The 22,281-nt window shown below is 41.1% G+C and overlaps 1 protein-coding gene across 1 annotated transcript; it reads left to right on the top strand.

The window, feature by feature from the left end:
* Nucleotides 1-12,463: 12,463 nt before the first annotated feature.
* Nucleotides 12,464-20,367, top strand: LOC306966466 (beta-1,4-galactosyltransferase 3). Its single transcript, XM_079561233.1, has 6 exons — nucleotides 12,464-12,852; nucleotides 15,830-16,065; nucleotides 17,835-18,022; nucleotides 18,095-18,217; nucleotides 19,497-19,601; nucleotides 20,095-20,367. The coding sequence occupies exons 1-6, from the start codon at nucleotides 12,594-12,596 to the stop codon at nucleotides 20,357-20,359; spliced, it is 1,176 nt and encodes a 391-aa protein (XP_079417359.1). The 5' UTR covers nucleotides 12,464-12,593; the 3' UTR covers nucleotides 20,360-20,367.
* The last annotated feature ends 1,914 nt before the right edge of the window (nucleotides 20,368-22,281 follow it).

The raw sequence follows: 22,281 nt of genomic DNA, 5'->3' as shown, positions 1-22,281 counted from the left end.
TTCCCCCATGTTTTATGCTTTTGGCATGGATTTCTTACTTTCTGTGCTGTGTTGTGCTCCACGGAGGTTTGTTATGGCTGTCACTTTGGAGATCACTACGCTTACCAGAGACGGTCCCTTGTTGTTTTGTAGCGGCATGTGAATCTTAGTCCATGGAAAGTGTGTTGTTTGACAATCAATGAAGTGTTTTGTTCTTACTATAAAAACTAAAGAATGACTTTTGGTAATGAAATTGGCACAAGTTGAATTTGAATTAGATTGGATCCTTTTTTCAGTCAAAAAGCTCCAAACTGATGAAGTTTAGAGTTTAACATTGAACAAGTCTCAGACCTTTGAGCCTTTGCTGAAAGGTTCTTGAGGCCATGCAGTTAAATAATGTTATTTGGAACAAGATACAAGGTTTGGTTGACTTGGTTGTTTGTCCTCTAAAACAGTGCTTTGTGTGTTTGTCTTTTCTTCTTCTTGTCGTAAAGATGCCGTAGCGCTCCACCATCTAAACCATTATTAACATTGAACAGAATAGAACAAACAACACAAAAAATGCTGCTAATATGATCCGTACCACTGTGTCTGGATGAGGCTGCGATGGTAAAATGACGGCTCATATACGGTAGTGCAGCGGTTAGCACATGTGCTTCACAGCGAGAAGGTCCTGGGTTTGATTTCCCACCTGCACGGGGCCTTTCTGTGTGGAGTTTGCATGTTCTCCCTGTGTCTGCATAGGTTTCCTCCGGATGCTCCTTTTTCCCCTACTACTAAAAACATGTGCAAGTTTGATTTGTTTTTTTTCACGATAAAAATAAATTCTGCTAATTCAGCTAATTCTGAAATATCTTTTATACAAATTTCTGGTCTAAAAATAACTCCAGTTTAATTTCACGTGCCAAAATCTTCCGTTGTCTCGTCCAAACACCAAATCTAGGTCAAAGAAATGGCCGTAAACCTGACAATTATAAATCCCATGACGATGATTGAGATTGGTCCAAAGTAGGGATTGCAATTTTGATAAATTGCCCGGCCCTACTAAAACTAAAACAACATTGTCAAAAGACAAAGACTACGAGTCAAGTCATGCTGCCAACTTTAGCACGCAGGCCCAAGAGGATGAAACTATACCGTCTCTGACTGCTCTCTGTCCCGGTGGAGTTGGGGCAGGAGGGAGCCGCCATAGAAACGTGTACCAGCCGCCCCCGGACAACCAATGGCCCGGGCTCAGGGAGGGGTTGCCATGACGAGGCAGCTGGCACGCACTGGGCAGGTTTACACAATATTTAATTGCCTGGTCGTGTTCCAGTGGCCAAATACGCAGACTTAGCATTGCGTAACGAGAAACCCAGTATGTTTTCCAAGCAGAGCTGACTAATTAATTGTAGCAGAAATTTTGAAGCATTTAGAACAAACTCCTTTGTTCTAAATGCATTATGCCGATGTTCTAAATGCATTATGCCAATGTAATATACTGTTGTTCTAAGGCTCAATATTGTGTTCCTGCTTCACTGGACAGGACAGGATAGTGATTAGATTACTTTCACCTGCTGAAAAGGTGCCTTTGTCTTGGGCATTTCTACTCGATTTACCAGCTTGTACGGAGGAGCCACTGTGTTAAGTGCTGTTTGAAATTGATTGGTGTCAAGGCCAAAGTGGCTTATTATTAGAGCCGCCTTCATGAATGTGTGCACTGGACCAGCCTCTGGATCAGTCGCATCCACGCAACGCTACGTGTCGGAGATGCTTCATACTAATCCACCGTGAAGCCTCCATTTCACTGTGGATATGTTTTTCTGCCTTGCTGTATGAAATGACACGGAAACGTCAAGATGAAATAATTTTTTTCTGCATGATTCATCACGAGCATTACCTCTCAGATTTTTTCATTTGAAGCATCCTCTTTTTCTTGCCTCGTTTTATATTTCCAACGCAATGTGATCTGTTGCTTGTATTATTTGAATGCTTTCGCCTGAATTGTGAATTATGGCCCATTTCCTTTGAAACGCATCATTCGTGTGGGTTGATTTACCCTCTGTGCAGCGACATGAGCCTCATATACACAGAGCTAATCAGTGAATATGAACCAATCTCTCCACAAGTCTCAGACCCTGCAGTATGTTTCTCTTGGTTATGAGAATGATCAATCATCAGAATGATTTAACACAAAACCATGTCTCCCATAGAGCCTCGTGTATAAAACCTGATTATCCCAGAATGGGCAATGGAAGCTCACTTGTGTAACACAATAAAAGCAATTGTGAGTGTGTTACACAACAAGGAAGTATCAAACTTAGTGCCTTCAAGAACAATTAAAAGCCAAATGAAATCAATAAAAGCAATGAGTAGAGTCCAAGTTGTCATGTACTGTGCCTCTCGAAAGTATTCATGCACCTCGAACTTTTGCACATTTTGTCACGTTTACAACCCTAAACATAAAGATTTTATTTAGATTTTTTGATTCACACAAGTAACAGACAACTGTGAAGTGAAAGCAAAATGATACATGATTCTGTTAATTTTGGAGGAAAACCTGCTGGAGTCAGCAAGAGAACTGAGGCTGCGGCGAAGATTCACCTTCAGCAGGACAATGACCCTAAACACAAAGATAAATCTGCAATGGGATGGTTTAAAAAAATAACATATGAATGTGTTAGAATGGCCCAGTCAAAGTCCTGACCTAAATCCTATTGAAAATCTGTGGAAAGACCTGAAAACTGCTGTTCACAAACGCTCTCCTTCTAATGTGACAGAGCTTGAGTTGTTTTGTAAAGATGAATGGGCTAAAATGTCAGTCTCTACATGTGCTAATCTTGTAGAGTCAAATCCCAAAAGACTTGCTGCTGTTATTGCAGTAAAGGGGGTTCCACAAAGTATTAATACATGCTGTATGAATACTTATGCAAGCCCCACTTTTCAGTTTCCTATTTTTTGAAAAATAACAATCATGTATCATTTTGCTTTCACTTCACAGTTGTCTGTTACTTGTGTGTGAACTTTCAGTAAAAAAATCTAAATAAAATCTTTATGTTTAGGGTTGTAAACATGACAAAATGTGCAAAAGTTCAAGGTGTATGAATACTTTCGAGAGGCACTGTATATGTACACTGCTAAATAGAACTATGGATCAGATTCTTTTATTAGCTTAGCAATTAAACAAGGGTATTATACAAATTGACTTTTTAGAGCTTTTTACAAGGTTGTCTCTCATCAAAAGCATACCTGGAGGTGTGGTTTGAGCCGCTTGCACATCTTTGAGTAGTCTTTACGTCTTCACAAGTGGCCAGGCTTTACACCGTGGCGACGGCTCCCAAAAAGCTCCATTTTTGATAGCTATAGGATTTCTTTTGTAGCTGTTCTATATCAATATGGCATTTTCTAACCAACAAAGCGTTACATAGTGATTTAAAGATATATTTGGCTTTATTGTCAAATACCTGCAAAGAGCATATTACTCTTCTTCAGTATGTTGAGTCTTCGATGAAATGTTCATGGCACAATTTCAAACTTCACATACCACTGTGTTATATTGATTCAACTGCGCTTTGTTTGTTCTTGAATGGAGATTAGTGTAATCCCTTCACTTTACCAGCCCTGCCTATGCTATAATTATAGACTCCGATATGCCTGAAACGTTTTATAGGAGGCCGCCTACGTCTACATCTGTTTGTGCAGTAGATTTACTCTCTCTTTCACTAAAGTGCTTTTTAATGGACAATAACAGCAAAGATGAGCGATGACTTATCCTCTGCACTGGCTCGACCTCTTAGACTGGACTAATGACTCTCGTCCTGATATAAAATCCCTGTTCTGATCCCCTTTAATGCAAGACCATGTGCCTCCAGAGAAGATTTTCCGCAGAATTGCCGGTACAGAACTTAAAATACCCCAAATAAATAAAAGCTGCTGTTTCCGTCAGTGTTACGTGAATGAAGTTTGTACAACTTTTCTTTTCTGAAAACACATTTCAATCAAATGGCAGTACAATTCAATATTTTCCCTAACTGATGATGTGTAGCAATTTCCAAAACGACAAAGATGCCATAATATAATTTGCGTTACTGAAAAGAATTTAGAAAACAGGAAACCATGATTAATTTTATACAGTGTTGGCGTCTCTTTCTTAAGATTTTTTTTACCTCTTAACTCCCCCCTGAACGGATCCCATTTTCTCCAGTTTGGCTTGACCCTAATCAAAAAGCTTCATGGGAAAAAAGCACCAAAACAGCCACAAAAAATGAGAAGAAAACAAGGATGTAAACGCAACAAAAAGTGACAAAAACTCAACAAAAAAGTGACCAAAATTCAACAAAGATTTGACAAAAATGTAACAAAAATTCAACAAAAATGTGACACAAATTCAACAAAAATGTGACAAAAATTCAACAAAAGAATAAAAAAAAACCTCAACAAAAGTGACAAATGAAAAAAACAAACAAAAAACACAAAATAAGGTGAACAACACAGCAACAACGCGAGGAAAAAGATCTTAGGTTTCAAATGAAGTGTTACACAGGCCTATATAATAGCCAAAGAGGACAGAATGCATTTGGTTTAGGCGGGTGGTAAGAGGTTAAATACTCCTTAGTTTGATACCTAAGCTCTGGTTGGTTGAAGATTGGCTCAGTTCTGTTGCTTTGGCTGCTTGTGTTTTGTGTGATGTGAAACAGCTGGCTCTAGAATTTCCGATTCAGAAGAATCGAATGTGAGGTTTTGTTGAGGTTTGTTGTGCTGTCGTCTCGTGTGTTGACGGTGTAGGAATGCGTAAAACCCCTCTATGTGCCTCCCGCTGTGACTGCGAGCTGGTTTGTCCCGCTGCTGAGCTGTGCCTGTGGTGAGTTAGGCTGGTTTCATATGTCAAATTTACTAAACCAGTAGTTTCCATTTTATTCCTCAAAGTCCTAGCTCTCCAAATGTTGAGCTGCAGCTGCACAGGGGGCTATGGACCTGTCCATCGATAAGCTCCATGCTGATACTCCAGGTTTACCTTAGAGTTGATCACAGTTTAACTTTCGATGTAATGTCTAAAGAGTAAAGCCCAGTCTGCCTCTACAAGCCGAGTATTTAGCTCTGGTTATGAATCACTGTGACATTTACGGCTGCTGAGTTCTTGGCTGAATGTACATTGCAGATGTTCAAAATAACAGACTGGTGTAACCTCCAATCTCAGTTCCCGAGTAATCATTTTCTATACTCTAATTTTAATATGATAAGGAAAAAAGAAATCATTGGAATAGTAAAAGGTTGTTTTATCCAAGAAATGTTTTGTTTTCACCAGTGAAATCGGTTATGTTTTCTATGTGCACGACGCAAAGGGCAAATTCAGTGATTTTAAGTGTGTCCATCAAACATGGAAGTGTCATATCAAACTGCTGAAACTCCTAGCGCAGGGGTCCTCAAGCTTTTGTCTCTGGGGGGCCACATTATCGTTCCTGACTGTGATGTGGGGCCGGGCCGGGTTGGCTATAACATAGAATTGTATGACCCAGAGCAAACGGCAGCAGGCCTCATTGTGAGGTAGAGATTACCAGCCTGGCACAGTCGTCCCCACTACTATATCCACAAGATCAACACTTGGTTCCAGGCACATGTTTGTTTCGCTGTAGTGGTTTGCAAAAACAGTATTCAAGTCTTCACACTTTGTTTTTTAATTTGAAATTCCACAGGTATCCCATCTGTTTTTATTTTCAAATAAAACATCTTTGCGTAATGTGACCAAAAGAACTGTGTACAATTGTATTGTGCTTTACAAGCCTGTGTCACAGGTTTCTCAAAGTGCTGTAGTCATTATTGATTCACTCCACACTCTGTAGTGGGAAGCTTCATTTACCACGTGGCTGTAATGCGTTGTTTATGTCCTGATCTCTTATGTAAGTGCCCCTGCTGGACACTTGTGGAATTTTTATTTATTTATGTTGCCCCCTAGTGGGTGGAATCAGTATACTGGTTATTTAGTTAAAAAAAAAAATCATAACTCTGCACAGGAATCCTCTACAGCAGTGATTTTCAACCACTTGCTGTGAGATGTTCTGGTGTGCCTTGGGAAATTATCCAATTTCACCTAGTTGGCTTTTTGAAAACAAATGCTTTATTATCCGCAAATAATGTACCATTTTCGAGTGTCTGTGCTGTCTAATGATCGGCAGAGTAACCATATAATACTATTCCATATCAGGTAGTTAATTTCTTTGAGACAAGAGAATTAGTGATGTATTGAGACATTGTGGCTAGCGCGACTATACGGTGTTCCTATTCAAGACACTTTGATGAGAACGACTGAATATAGGCTACAGAGTTACCTTTTTTAAACATTTTCTGCTGGTGGTGTACCATGTGATTTTTTTCAAAGAAAAATATGTGCCTTGGTTCAAAAAGGTTCAAAAACACTGCTCTACAGACTTACCTTGTTTTTACATACTCAGGGATTTGTGCTCTATGAGTCCGGGGCCGGGTTAAATGTAGTGTCTGAACTACACTAAGAGGAAAATGGACCAAAAATGCAACATCTATTCAATGCTAGCCATCTCCAGTCTGTTGTGTGTTTTTTTTTTTTTTTTTTTTTTTTTTAGTTCTTAAAAGCGAAATACATTTTTCTGTACATTCTCAAGCGTACAATACTATACTCATAAAACACCTTTTCTTAAACACATTGCATCAAGACTCAAATACACGTTACTAGTATAAATTAATAGACCCGTCAGCATTCAAACCGACTTCCTCTTTGTTTTGTTCTCTCCACATTTCTCCCTGATTTGGCCACTTTGTATTTTCAGACTTCTACGTCGCTTCGCCGCAATGCTAATAAAGGCCGCCCTAGTCTCCAGACCACGATCTAAATATATGCTCGTACTCTTATCGCAGTGTCCCCTAAGCTTCTCTGTTCGGCTCTGGGTTCATTCATGTGTACGCTGGCATGCACATGGCCAGCCCAGATGTAATATTAATGCCTCGGGGGGCTGCGAGCACAATGCCCCGTTTTAAAGCGCGCACTACTCTAAAGCATAAACGCAGGCATGATATGTGCGGTCAAGACGAGACAAGCCGTAGAAGCCCTAAAAAAAAAGGGAAGGATGTTGCGGGAGGAGCAGCAGGGAAAAGCACATGTTGTTCGCAGACTTTTGGCTGTTGGCTGTTGTCCATTCCCCCTGCGCTCCCCTCTGCCTGCTTTGTCCCGGCCTCCAGTTTCCACGCGCATTTGACTAAAGCCACAGGCGCTTTTGTATTCATCATTAGTCAGGAAAGGGTGAAGTTTCGGTGTAAGGAATAGAGCTGCAGCATACAGTGCCTTAAACCAAACCAAACACAGGTCCTGTATCTTCCATCTTTTTTGCCATTGTCAGGTTTGCAGCCGATTCTTTGGCAGTGGTGGCGCCTAGTTTTGAAGTTTGGATCAGACGATGTAAGATTTTTGAGAGTAAGGCTCCACAATATATCGCAAAAGATATTGTAATCGTGATCAACCAAAAGCAAACAGAAGTAAAAAATGTGTCAAAGTTCAGTTTTAGTTAAACATTTCCTAGTTTAGTTCAGTTTTACCCTTGATCCTGATTTTGTTTTTTTGGTGATTTCTGCCAACTAAAAAAATTGCGATTTGTGGAAAATGGTTTGGTAAAATATCGCAATAACGTTATTGCAATTTTGCACCGCCATGTCGCAAATTACTTCAATAATTGGAGAGTGCGGCCCTTGAGTCGGCAAACTATCATCTTCAGCCACTCGACTCTGCGTTTGGCTTCATACCAACCACTATGACACTGACATGAAAGATGTGTAGGTTTAGTGCGACTGGCTTCTACTGCGGGTGAGAACCTCTGGGTACCTCACAATCCAATCCGATGCATGGCTCACGATGTGCCAATACTGTGATAACCGAGATATTGCAGATAATGACCTACAATATATCGTAGGTTATTATCTGCAATTTATCAATCACTTTTAATAAGAAAAACACGCTCGGGGACCCATCTCCATGATGTGGAGCCAGGCGGATGGTCAGAAACACCTGGCTGGAGGATTAACCTATTGCACATGAACAACTACATTTAAAAAAAAATGTTTATTTGACAGGGACAAAAACAAATTATGTTAGGCAAACTAACATAAGTCTGATGTATGCATCATAGTGCTAATTTGCAGCACTTGTCCCAAGATGGGCTTTAATAAAACAGTTAAAAGTACAAAGCATGTTAAAAAATGTATGAGAAGACAATGACCTTTACAGACACTGAACTGTGCAAAAGAAGAAGAGACACAACACTACATGCTCCATATTCTTTACGTTTTACATTTGTTTTCATCATGTGCCTTTTGTTCCCCTTTTTTCTGAATGAAAGCCACACTGCATAACATTTCACTCAATACAGAAAGGTTAATTCATCTGGACTTTTTTTTATTACACATAGTTGTCGAGGTTTCGAGAATCATCCAATTCTTCTCTTCACGGACCAAAGCCGTTAAATCCCATCAGATGTTTGATAAAAATATCCTGATGGAGATGAAGCCTGTGATGCATCTACCTGGGAGATTGAGGACAATCTTTGTTGCAATTTTAAATAATTAGAATAAAACACGAGCAGCTTAAATTAGATGTTTTTATACCTACAAACTATATTACAAAATGTTAAGCAGTGTGCCTTTATATAAGTAAATAAATGATGCTTGACTTACTCGCCGAAAATCATTAAAAGAAACTCGTAGCGCTGCCCTCTACTGTTCTGACTGTATCGTTGACCATTATTAATATGTACAGAGTCATCAAAAGTATCAGCATCAAAAGTATTTGTATCGCATCGTGCCTCAAAATATCGCAATATATCACAAAAACGCTACATTGTCACACCCTCCCCTGTGACGTCAGGAGTGGAGGTCTTTGCTTCAGGATTAGCGCATGATCTTTTATAAACTACTGTTAATCTACGTGGCTGTTCCATCTGCTCCACGTGTCCGTGTATAGGTAGCATATCCCGGAAGAGCTAATCCCTGAATAAATCTTTGTAAGTCTTGAACGTATAAGGGCGATGCTTGTGTGTGTGTGTGTGTATATACAGTATATATATGATTTCAGTCTTCAGTCTTTTTACTACAGGCCACCTGCTCTTACAGGCTTTATTTACAAGTGGCAATCAATTCAATTTTGATCAAATTTATAATCTCAATTTTGGTCAGTCTCTGTAATCGTCAAAGGGGCTTTTTGATTGTTCTGCAACAGTGACTGCACCTGGATTGGCGTTTCGGAGGCGCCCTTTAGAAGATGTTTTTGTGGGTTAAATAGTGCTAGAGTTGAGCATACAGTATAGCTCTTGTTTGAATTAAGCTTTACTTAAAATGTTTACATTCATATTTATTGGTTTTTAATATGAACAAAGTAAAACTAGAATATAAGAGGTTGTACCTCTTCTGAACTCTGGCTGAACTTAGATTAGTTTGTTTATGCAAACAGACAAGACGATGGGAAAGGATTCTTGACCGGACTGAGACAGCACTGCGCAAGATTCACAATATATTGCAAAAAATGTTGTATTAGGTGATGCAATATCGCATTGTCGTGCTATATTGCGACATCACTAAGCCTTTATATGAGAACAATATGGGTGGGCATATCGTTTTTGCAATGTCTATTTTTTTATATCATGTTGGACACAATATAATTTATATTCTGCTCGGCTCCATCAGAGCAGCATAAACACTGACTGTGAGGGGCACGTGGGGCAAAAAAGTTAAATGAAATGAAGGATGTAACTTTATGCCTATAGTGTAACGCCTCATTTGAAAGCTAAGACCTGATCTAAGGGCTTTCTTTGTGTGGTCACGTTTTCAACACGTTTTGGTTGCATTTTCATCACTTTATTCATGCCTGGTCAACCAGTCCTGTTTAACTAGATTTTATTAAAGGAAGTTTCGGTTGGCACAGTAAAGTACTTGTGTGTAAAGTTACGTTTAGTATCTAGTGTCATATTTCTAATGCAGCTCAACTCCCTAAACAGGCCTCATTCCTTCTGCCTACAGGCTCGTCCTGACACCGTTCAGCTGTCGCAGAACTTGTAATTACAGAAGTGGTAGTAACTCTATAACACTGCTCACTGTAAGGCAGGATTAGGATTAAACGATGAAGGGAGGTTACTTTAACAAGCACTAATTGATGAAGAAGCCATTTGTCTATTAGATCCTCATCATCACCGTACAGCACTCCGGCACGTGGACACTCTGCCTCTCCTGCTCTCAAAGTGCCCACATCCACAAAGCTCCTGCAGGAATTTAAAGAGATTGTTGATGTTCTAACTAGAACTAGAACATTTTGTGTCGCATCTCTCCCATTTCCAACACAAAAAAAAAGGTCAAACCAAACGCCTTTTTTTTTAACTAGTTTTTAATATAGATGTCTCAAAGTTTATGGAACAAAAATGTTGCATTTTTATATACTTCTTAAGTCCGTATTTATTCTAGTAACTTAATATTATTGTTGTTATTATTGGTGGGCCTCTCATGTGATCTTCTGATTATTGGGCTGTGGCGCTCCAGACTTTGGCTTTTCCAGTGAGACGGTTGGTTTAACCTGCCATGTGCACTCGGCACCTTTTTTTTATTTTTTTATTTTTTTATTTTTTTTAAGTGCATTTGTTGGCTCTGTTTAAAGGAGATGCATCATGCTTAAACAATGTTCTAACATTCCCTTATCAAAGACAAAGCTGGAGTAGTATCTTACTTCATTCGCACAGAGTGATCCTGCTTAATTAAGCTGCTCTTGTACGGTTCGTGCGCTTCATTCTGTACTCATGGATACTATTGTGTGATTTTTTTTTTTTTTTTTTTAAATTTCAGGAATGGGCCAAGATCAAAAGCCACAAGATTTTTGTCGGCGCCGAGTAGATAATATTGTGGATTTTGCTACGCTGCATCCAGTACACTCACTGTAGACTGGTTAAAGATACTTAACCTGTTACTTGGCGTCCCGGGTTATGATTAGATTTAGGAACGGCAAATGTCATGCAAGTTGTGTTTCTCTCTAAAACTATCTTACACATAGTTTTAGAAACTAGAAGGGCTTGGCTTTCAAATGAGGTATCACACTGGCATGTAGGCTGTAAGCTCTCAAGTCAATACGCTTTGAGATTTGGATATGAATAACTGCTAACCCTAATGTGGCAGGTACCTGGTTAAAGGAATATTTAGTTAAGTTACTCACCAATGTTGTATGCTATATTGATTATCATTTTGTTACTTGTTTGAAACTGTTCAGTAAAAAGAAATGGTTCATAAGTGGTTCAATATTACAAATGATGTCAAAATCTCATCTCGTTCTTGTGAATCCAATCTCGTGCAATTCGGCCCACCCCTAGACCTTTTTAAAACCCCAAACTTTCCTCCACATTTTTAAAGCCCATAATCCAGCGCCAACATTATATCGGTTCTAAGCCGTTCTATCACTTTGTGCTGAAGCTGCAAACCACACCAAGAATCGAAACAAAGTTTTTTTTAATTGATTCCCACAGCTGCCAGAGGAGGAGCGGGTTTTCACCAGCTCTAGCTCCTGTATTTCTCAAAATAATGTTTTAAGTCTTGCCACACATGAATTATGCAGATTTATTTCTATAATTCAACTTAAAATGTGAAGCTAATGTATAATATAGACTCATTACATGCAAAGTAGCATATGTCAAGTCTTTGTTAGAATGTTGATGATTATGGCTTACAGTCCGTTTTAAAAATATGCACATTTTCTGTGATATTATGGCTCAGCTTGTAAAAATTCCAAATTATAAATCAAAATGATAACAAATAAAGGCTATGCACATGTCACTGTGCATGCAATGAGTCGATCATGTATTAGTTTCACAGTTTAAGTTGAAAAACAGCAATGAATGCACTTTTTAACAACATTTTCCTAGTTTCACCTGTGTGTCCACTTGAAAGACTTGATGGTTCTTTAATGCATCGAGGAGAAGCAGCCAGCGGGGCCTGATTAGTCAAAGGCTTGGCTTCCGACTGTGACGTCAAGCATTGTGTAAACAAAACACAATCCAGCTCCTGCTTTGCACACAATCACTCATTGTTTTCCGTCCTGCAAGGGCCAAATTCGCTGATGTCGACAGATTTCAGTCAATGTAACCGCCCTCCCCTCCTTTTTGTGTTTTCAAGGCCCGGCCCGGCAGTCTGTCCACTGTCCCACCTCTCCCCCGAAGAACTGGATCAACCTGCTCCGCTCGGCAACATGAAGCAATAGAGGTTTCAACCACCGCAACCCCCCACCTCTTCCCTATCGCCCTCTTGACACCCCCTGCCCGCCCCCATCTCGTTCCCACGTCCGCCCAGCCAAGCAGCAGCCGCAGCGGTGCCCTTTGGAGTAATCCTGGGTCAGCTATACAAGCACATATGTTGGCCTTTTGTCACGGCGACTGTTGTTGATGCAGCCGCGGCCTCCCTTATGAGAGAACATGGGGGAGAGCAGAAGGCAACATAAAACGGCCACAAAGCCACAATGAACTCGAACCAAACGCATGGAATCTACGCGGGGTGAAGCCACGTAATATGGGACTGGCAATACCAGAGTGCTGCAAGTGCCTTTTAGCGATCCGCAGAATCAATAGTAAGACTTAAACGTTAGCATCACCATGTTTAGCTTCCAGTCGAAATGGCGCTACTTCTTCATGTTCCTGGGCGTTCAGCTGGTGGTGATGGCGCTCCTGTCCCGCGAGGGCTACCAAAAAAGGGTGAATTACTTCATCCGCATCTTCCGCAAGCCCGACCACACTCGCAATAACACGGCGGTGACCGCGGGGGTGGACGTGTACGCCAACCTGCTGAACCTGTCCCGAGTTCACCCGCACAAGGATGACATGCCCTACTGCCCCAAGAAGTCTCCTCTCATTGGTGAGTTCAGTCAAACGCCTTTTTTTCTCATTTGACAGCGTCTCTAAAGTCAAACAATCCCACAGGCAGAGGTACAATAGACTCAATATAATTGGTCATACGCTAATATCTCTGTCATTAAACCGATTGAGTCATGTTACAAACGGGCATTAAAAATTCTTGATAAGAAATCTTTATCCTTTCACCACTGTCGAATCTTTGATAAATACAACTTGTTGAATTTCACAAATTTTAAACTTTTCAAATCCTCCTGCTTGATTTACAAGGTATTGCACAGTTTGGCTCCTCCACCAGTGGCTCTACACAGGTGACTCGGGCCACTGTCAGAGGAGACTGTGAACTCCCGTTCAGATGTACAGCCTTTCCTCAAAACGTCCTCTAAGTCCAGGGCGCAAAGACCTGGAACAGTTTTCCCCTATCAGTGAGAGAATGCACAAGTCTGCTGACATTTAAGAAACAGTTAAAACTGTGGCCAATAGAGAGGCAATTATGTGAGCATGTGTAACATGTGTAACATGTAGGCAATGCTAATGTTGGGACCGGTGCAATAGGGATCAGTGCAATAGCGGTCAGTGCGATAGAGGTCAGTGCGATAGAGGTCAGTGCGATAGAGGTCAGTGCGATAGAGGTCATGTGTTTCTCAAATTCAATTCAAGAGGCTCTTTAATGGGAGGATGTGCAGTACATATGAATTTGGTTCTTTCCCACTGTCATTGTTCCACTGTCTGTGTTCAGGTGTCTCTGTACATGTCTTTATCCTGTGCTGTATGTAAATGTCTGTGCTGCTTTTATGTATGTAGTCTGTGTATATAGTTTATAGTTTGTGTTTCTGTGTTTTTGTGACATCAACCTGCCAGGGGGTCTGCAGATGGAAATTAGCCTTGGGCTATAATCTGGCATATTACATTTTCTTTAAAATGTTTATTAATATGTATTGTTCCCCCTTTCTCTTAAATTAAATAAATAAAATAAATAAATACGAATAAAATATTTAATAACACATCAGTTTACGCAAGTAGATGAAACTAGTGGCCCCAAAAAATAAGTCATGTGAATGTAAAAAAGTACTGGATGAAAATACTGCCAAGTATCTGAGCATAAAAGTGTTGCAGTATTTGTGAGGAAACAAGATTCTCATGTGCAGACCAACATATTCTCTTTGAGCAGATTTGCATTACATAAACGATCTCTTTCTTGAACTTGGTAAAGACGTGGATAATATATTTTCGAGCCTTGTTTTTGAACATGTTGAACTAAGACAAAAGTGCAGCTTTTGGCCCTGATCCGGCATGTGTGCAGTGTGTGAGGACGTGTTTACAGTAGTTTGAGATTGGACTGTGGAGTCAGATCAGTGGAATGAGAAACAATTGTACAATGGAGATTGCTGTGTAACTAATAAGTCACATGCTGCAGCACGTTCTGAATAATGTCCACATTAAACTGATCAACATGTTTGTGATGCTCTGACCGCTCTGAACTCTGGAGCTGGACTGGGAAGGTTTCTTATCTCTCTGTGTAAACATCATTTGTGTCTTTTGTTTGTGTTAAAATCCAAACAGGAATTTAGCCCAGAAATGACGTCTGTTTTAGTTCCATACAGTCCGTTACTGTCGGCCACTGAGGTGTGAGGAACGAGGACATGTGGTGATGCACGAATCCCCCTCCAGAACATTGACCTGTAAAGTGTCACGTCTGTTGTCATGGTGAAACATTTGCATTGAAGGCTGCAGGGTTTTGTTTAAAGGTGCATTATGTAACTTGTTATGCAGAAAAAATCTATAATTTTAGTGTGTATTTGACCTTTCAGTGACCCAGCCACTGTGTGGGTGATTCACTTCTGGCACCTTTGCTTTCCTTCACAGTGACGTCTTTGACGCTCCAGGATCCTTTTTATTTCCGTTTTCTTTTATTTTTAGAGTTTCTGGTAGGTTTTCTGGATGGAACTAGAAAACAATTGATCCTGGAGCGTCCGAGAGGCCATGGGGATGGAAAGTAAAGGCTCCATACTAACCACATATACAGCCACTGAGTAGTTGAAAGGTCAAATACGCTTTAGTATTTACTTTTTTCTGCATAAAAAGTTACATAATGCACCTTCAAAATACCAGATTTTGTCATTTTCCCTAATAGTGGAATAAAATGAGTCAGTGCACCTTTTTTTTATTATATAATTTTTTAATCGACTGAGAATCAGAATAGTTGTGAAGAAGGTGAGTGAGTTTGGACCTGAGGACCTTTTTTTTTTTTTACGCTTTATCTTTTAAACAACAAAAACAAAATGCTTAATTACGTCACACAATGAAAAATATATTCTAAACAATAATTGTGATGCAAGTTTTGATACAATACTTGATAAAACGTAGTAATACAGAGCACTAGTAGACATTGTAATTTTTTTGTTAATTTGGTCGGGACAGTACATGTTAATGAACACTTGGGACTCATGCATGTAAACACGCCGTGCCAGATTGTAGCCATGGGATAATTTCCATCTTTTTTCCCACATTACTAACTTTGCCAACTTCTCACAAAACCAGACTCTGCTAAAACATGTCGACTTGTTGCCCATGAGCCGAGCTATGTGGCACAAAGTTCACAGTAAAAATACTGAATATTGCCCCTGTCTGCTAACAGGCGTTTATGCTAGTTTTCCAATATAATCCAACCTCTGTTGATGACTAATCAGCAGAGATTGCTGTTTGTGTAATAAAGCTCAGCCCTTTTAAAATGTCATCTACTCTACTCTTTGTTCTACAGCCAAAACACATTCTGAAAATAATGACTCGGTACCTATAATTGGGCTATAATTAGCTCCCACACACAGAGGTGAAAGCATATACTGGCACTTTTTCAACACACCTGCGTTTCTAAATGTCAAGTATAAAATAAAAACGAACTAGGAAGGAAGCATTTATTGGAGGCGGTCGTAGCATTTTTCTTTTCGGCTTATTGGCTCACCCTCTTGTTCCTCCTCCAGCCGGGCCCATCCACGTGAGTTTCCCCTCGGGGCTGACGGAGGCTGCGGTGCAGAAGAAGAACCCCCTGGTGGTGAGGGGCGGGCGCTACAGGCCCCCGAACTGTGAGGCTCTGCACCGCACGGCCATCATCATCCCCCACAGGCGCAGGGAACACCACCTCAAGTACCTGCTCTACTACCTGCACCCCTTCCTCCAGAGGCAGCAGCTCAACTACGGCATCTACGTCATCCACCAGGTACTGGCCTGGGGCTTACCCGCCTATTCTGCCACAGACGCTGAGGTTTTTCTGTTCGCAGGACTTTTCGAGTAGAATAGGATGCTTTTATACATCACAGCGAAACAGGTGGGCTGAGTTCACACATGCCACAAAGTGTGAGATTACAGATGACATAAACCTAAACATTCTTTAACACCTTACACCACCAATAAAGCCATAAACGGCCGTCTTTCATCTGAAACAATGGGTCATTGCTCAAGGCACGCTGGATGACTCCTCTGCTACAGTGGCACTTTCAATGACGTCTAAAATGACTATTATCAATGGAATCAGTGTTAATTTTGTCATAATTTTAGTCAGTGATATTTTTGCTGACTAAAATGAGAATACAACTCGGATGGATGGATGGATGGATTATGAGACTAAAACTATGAGTAAAATGTCCAGATATTTCCGTCCACTAAAATATGGCTAAATAAAAATGAAAAGAAGAATAAAATCATCCAAACTTCCACTGACGGATTGAACAAGCTTAATTCGCCGCCAAAGGAACAGCTCTGAGCTTTGTTCATGTGGAGAACAAACATGAAGCTTGATTTGCTTAAATATGATTATATACAAAACATTTTTTAAAAGCAAAGTTGACTAAGTTAATCTTAGTTTTAGTCGACTTAATTTACATGCAGTTTTAGTCGACTTAAAGCAGTACTAAGTAACTTATTTACCTTAATAAATCCTTTCCGTAGTCCCTGTGGGGGTAATACAAGTGTTTATGGGATGATTGGAGGGTCTTTCATCTCCCCCTGGTGTCTCTGGCCAGAAAACCATGTTTGCAACTTGACTGCCACCGGTGCGGAGAAAGCAATACACACTAATGTAATCACGAAGAAGAAGTTAACATGCTAACGGGCAAAGCTAACTGCTGGCTAACGTCACTTTAAACAGTATTTACAGCCAAGTTTGAGTGAAAAAAAATATTTCCGTTGTATAATTGGATGTACAGTAACCCTCTTCACCTTCGCCTTTCCTGTCAGTGTAGTATTTACTCTCCAAGACAATTAATAAGTTAAAAAATCGTAACTTGCTACGACACCTGCAGTTGCGCTTATGGCCTCTAGGGGGAAGAGTTACTTAGTACTGCTTTAAACCAGGCTAAAATGGACAGGATCAATTTCACTAAAACTTGACTAAATTGAATGTTAAGCTCATCCTTTTTTGTTTTGTTTTTTGCACCGTGGTAAAAACAATGATCTGCAGAAGGCTCGTTTGAACCGTGATCGCTTTGAGTGAATTTATCTTTGCCATCGCCTACCTGAGCGTGCAATGCTGCTTTTTTAAATTTTGGTCTTGTATATTCACCAGATAAATCTTGTGTGCATTCAAGGAAGTAATGAATTACCAAAGACTGTCTTCAAAATGGCTTGTGTGAGTGAAAAAGTGAATGATTCTTTTTTTCTCTAGTCAATAAAATAGTGATATTTTATTCCACCTTTTCTTTAACCCGGAGAGCCCCATCGTGACCCACTTGTTCACGTTTTGAGTGGAGCTTAACCTCAAAGCCTGCTGCTCTTATTCATTTTCTGTTTCAGTAAAAGGGGCGACGCTTCTGACTCTTCTGGTTTATTTTCGCCCGCAGACCCCTTGAGCTGTATCCGCCTTTCTTCAAACGCCCCTGCACGCGGCTCTAACGAGAACCCGTCCGCGCTCGGTGCTTTGACGTTCCGCGGCGCTCGCTAATTGTTCCCGGAGGAGCGCGCTAACGTGTTGTTTGTGTGCTCGCTCGACAGGCTGGAAACTACACGTTCAACCGGGCCAAGCTCATGAACGTGGGCTTCCGAGAGGCCATGAAGGAGGAGGACTGGGGCTGCCTCTTCTTCCACGACGTCGACCTCATTCCAGAGGACGACCGCAACCTGTACACCTGCGACTCCAACCCCAAACACGCCGCCATCGCCATGGACAAGTTCGGCTACCAGTGAGTTCATGTCGCCTTCAGTCGATTCGAACTTGTGTGTAGAAGTGTCTAAATGTAGTGTTTGTGTTTCAGGCTTCCTTACGACGCGTACTTTGGAGGCGTGTCTGCCCTGGCCCCTGAACATTACCTGAAAATGAACGGGTTTCCAAACAACTACTGGGGCTGGGGAGGAGAGGACGACGATATTGGAATCAGGTAACGGTGCCTGGTGACCTTTCCCATTTTGTTTTCTCTATGTGGAAATTATTAAATCAAAGCTCAATAAATTAGGCAGGAATTGAATAATACAAATTCAAAAAGTCTGGAAAGTTTGTATTCTGTAGAAGAAGGAAACCGGGTCTTAAACGCTTTGTATATATATTTCTAGTCTATTTCAGTCTCCCATATTTTGCTGAAAGCGTCATCTCAGTCGGCTTTCGTGCTACACATGGACACCAAACGTGCCAATATTTGTGAATGAATACATGTGGGATAGTCATGGGAGCGAAGCAATGTCGTAAGTTTCCTGGCGAACTCTGAATCTCAATTAAACATAAACTGGCATTGAAGAGTTTGGTCCCTTTTTTCTACTGACATTAGAGGGACTAGATCATAGACTGTAAAAAATAATGGACGTCTTCTGCTCACTCCTCCCCGTTTACCAGAATGACCACGGTCGTGGGGGAATTCATGGCTGATTTACAGGCTCCCCCTCCCCAGCTCTGACGAAGCATGTTTCTAAAAAGGGCATACGGGCGGGATCTTCACCGTAGACTCGGCCCTCGCGTGACGTGTAGCTCGCGCTGCTCCAATGTCCGAGCCTCATTAAGTACGAGAGTTCAAAAATTCATATTACGAAAACCAGCCTGGTTTCATATATTGTGACTAACCCAGCGTTATCTCAGGAGGAATATCTAGCCTAGTCTAGTCTTGAAACAATTGAAACCAGGCGTTAAAGTCGTTTTCAACGTGTCTAAACTCCAATGCTTTTCAATGGGCGCCTAGTGGCGATATGGAGGTACTACAGCAATGGCGGCCCCCAGTGTCGTGGTCATAAAGCAGAGCAGCCAGCCCATTCGACTAGATGCAAGTAGGACATTTTGCACTCACTACTGCCACATCAGGTCTTGCGTGTAACTGCAGTCTCTGTTAAGCTCGTGCATGACGGCATTAACACCGTCTTGAGTGACAGTGCAGGATTTTAGAGGCAGTTGTGATGAACAGGTCTGGGCTCATTCCACACATCAGGACATTGCTGGAACATGTAGGGTCCCGTTTAAAACTAAGACGTAAAGGGAGAAAACAAGCTAAAAGTCTCAACATTGACCAGCTGCATTAAAAAAAATCAACGGGGGTCGCCTTTTTAAAAATGAAATGAGTGTTTGCATCCTCTCTGGACAAGCATGTTCTGGCCAGTGTCTTCATCTGCAGTCTTCTCCTTCCTAATAGAGCTGCCTTTTGTCCTCATAAAGATCCACGGTTTCCTTTGTCGCAGGGTGTCTTTGGCCGGGATGCACATCGTCCGGCCGCCGCTCCGGCACGGCCGCTACAAGATGATCAAGCACAAGCTGGATGAGGGCAATGACATCAACCCCAAGAGGTAAAACCCCAAGTGCGCCGATGACTTTCAGCTTCGAAAGTCATTGGAGTGGAACGACTTCGTGTACATTCGAGTCATACAACAGGACATCACAATGTAAATACGTCTTGGGCTGTCAAGAGATGCAACGATCCAGCTTTTTTGCCACTGATATTTGAGTATCCAATATTTCCGATACTAAGAGACTTAAAAGTGTCTTTCTCGAAGTGAAAAAGGTGAATGTTCCTCTTTTCTCTATTTTAATATAAATAGAATCTGATATTTTCATGATGTTGGAGATCAATTATCAGTTATATCAATTAATAAACTAATAGAAAATAGTTTACAAGCATCACTGGACGTTGTTCTATCCTTGGCTACATGGCATTGATATAAACAACTCATATAAAGTGATCTGATTTGTAGCCGATACCTGATATTGTGTTTTTTCCAGTGTTTGCCGGTGCATCCCTAACATTATCCTCTTGTATTCTTTGTTATGTTTCTTTGAAAGGTTCAACATGCTGGCCAAAACGCGTCAGACGTGGAAGCAGGACGGCATGAACACGGTGGAGTACGAGATCGTCTCCAAGGACTACCTGCCCCTCTACACCAACATCACCGTCAACATCGGCACCGAAAAAGGTTTAAAGCCACTGCCCAAGCCGCCGCCCACCCACGCCAAAGCCCTGCCCAGCCCTGCCCCTAAAAAACCAGCCAAGGTCCCGGCTGTCGCCCCGACCAAACGGAAAGAGTCAAAGAAGAAGAGCCAACCGTAGCACCACTAAACTAATACTGGCGTTTGCCGCTGGAACTGTGACTTTCATCCGGCCGCTGGAAAAGTTTGGACTATGTTTTGTGATATTTTGATCCTGCTCTACATGGTGGCCCCGTCTGCCTCTGAGAATTCTTCCTCGGGAGCCATAGCGAAGAGTAATGGCCAAAAAGTTGGACTCTATGAGTTTATCTATCTACAGCGCTGTGGTCGCTGGTTAAGCCTTGTGATGCCTTAGAAACTTCATTTTTACGTCTTCTTTACAACGTTGGGGTTAGAAGAACAGTTGTGTTTCCACTCGGGCGGTGCAGTGTGGGTTCTGTATCACAGTACAGGGCAGGTCTGTTCAAAAAGTCCTAGGGTCCAGTAGCTATAGGCCTGGTAGCGTAATGGCTAGCAGAGGGTGAGGGGAGATGCACATATCAAGCTGGAATCGGACCCTCTGACAATCTTTGAACCACAGAAACATTATTCCAAATCCATTCAGTGCTTTTCTGTTGGACGCAGCTTTTTGCACAAAAACAGAGACGGTTTACACCGCCTACGCCGCGCTATGTATGACTGACAACTACGGCTGGGTACGGTTACAATTTTCTTTTCCGATACCAGTACTTTGACGATACTTGGTTTTCGATTACTGTCCTGAACGATACTCTTTTTCCGAAACCTAGAACCAGAAAACGGAACAATAAAGATCTGTAAATTTACCATATTAATATCATCGCCTATGTCATGAAATGTGTGAAAAATGGGGAATCATTTGGGGAGAAATAATAAATTGGGAGAAATTGTGACAAAATGAAAGAAAAATGGGGCAAAAATTGGGAAAATAAATTGTTGAAAAATGGGAAAATGTTTAGTTGTACATTTTTTTTGAGGGAGGGGGGATAAAGACATGGTGTAAAAGAAATATTATTGGGAAAAATTGAGCAAATGTTGGGCAAAAAAATGAAGATTTTTTTTTTTTTTTTTCAAGGAATTAGGAAAAAATGGAGGGGAAAAAGCATCTTTGAGCTGAGTCACTTCCTTGCAGTCCCTGGATCCAAAACTTGGATCAAAAGATGCAAGAATACTTTTTTCGATACCTGTTGTACCTACACTTTTTTTTTAACTATACTGTTCAAGGTTACCCAGCCCCTATGACTGACCTATAAGTTTACATGAATTGTTTTTCAGGCTCCAACAAAAGTGACCCTGGGAGCGCTTCATTTCTCCCTCAGATAGCTTGAGGTCCCTGCTCTATAGGGAATATATCATAAACTTGAAATCAACTGTGATGAGCTATTGCAGGGCCAATGCTGAGGTCAATTTGTAAACTCCGCAGCAGCCAAATATCAAAAAGAACTGTACCACACCAGAAAAGTATAGGAAAGATGAAATATCAGTTGCACGCACCTGCTTTGACCCGCCTGTACCATCTCTGTGGAAACGCACCTTTTATCTTTCGGAGTGTTTGAGCTGCTATGGACCGAGTGTGAAGGAACTTTGAAGGAGTGATATTTTTGTATTACTGTAGCACTGTTGCCGCTCTTGACAAAACGGCCTACGTATCTTAACCAGCTTCAAGAATATTATAGACGAATATATATTTACACAACATACGTTTTAACAGGTGTCTTGATCAGAAAGGCCTTTAAGCTGTATGCTTATATGCACGCTTGTTTCAAAAAGTGTATTTTGTTTTTGGTCTACGAAGCATATTTTCCCTCTTTATTATTCAAGAGGGATGTGACGCTGGCGAACCACTGCTTCTGACTTTTAATGCGTTCGACAGAGGCGCTGGGTCAGATCAATTTAAGTTTCCTTTTTCCGAGAGTTGACTTTGTTTAAAGGTAGGATGTTATGCAAAGTCTAAGTCTTTCACTTTTTAAGTGTTTTGTCATCTTACAATGTCGTTCCTCTTCAAAAACACATCTGGAGTTGTGT

The sequence above is a fragment of the Gobius niger genome (genome assembly GCF_951799975.1).
Source record: "Gobius niger genome assembly, chromosome: 8".
Classification (NCBI taxonomy): Eukaryota; Metazoa; Chordata; class Actinopteri; order Gobiiformes; family Gobiidae; genus Gobius; species Gobius niger.
The sequence above is the reverse complement of the archived record's forward strand: the minus strand, read 5'-3'. Positions and strand labels throughout refer to the sequence as shown.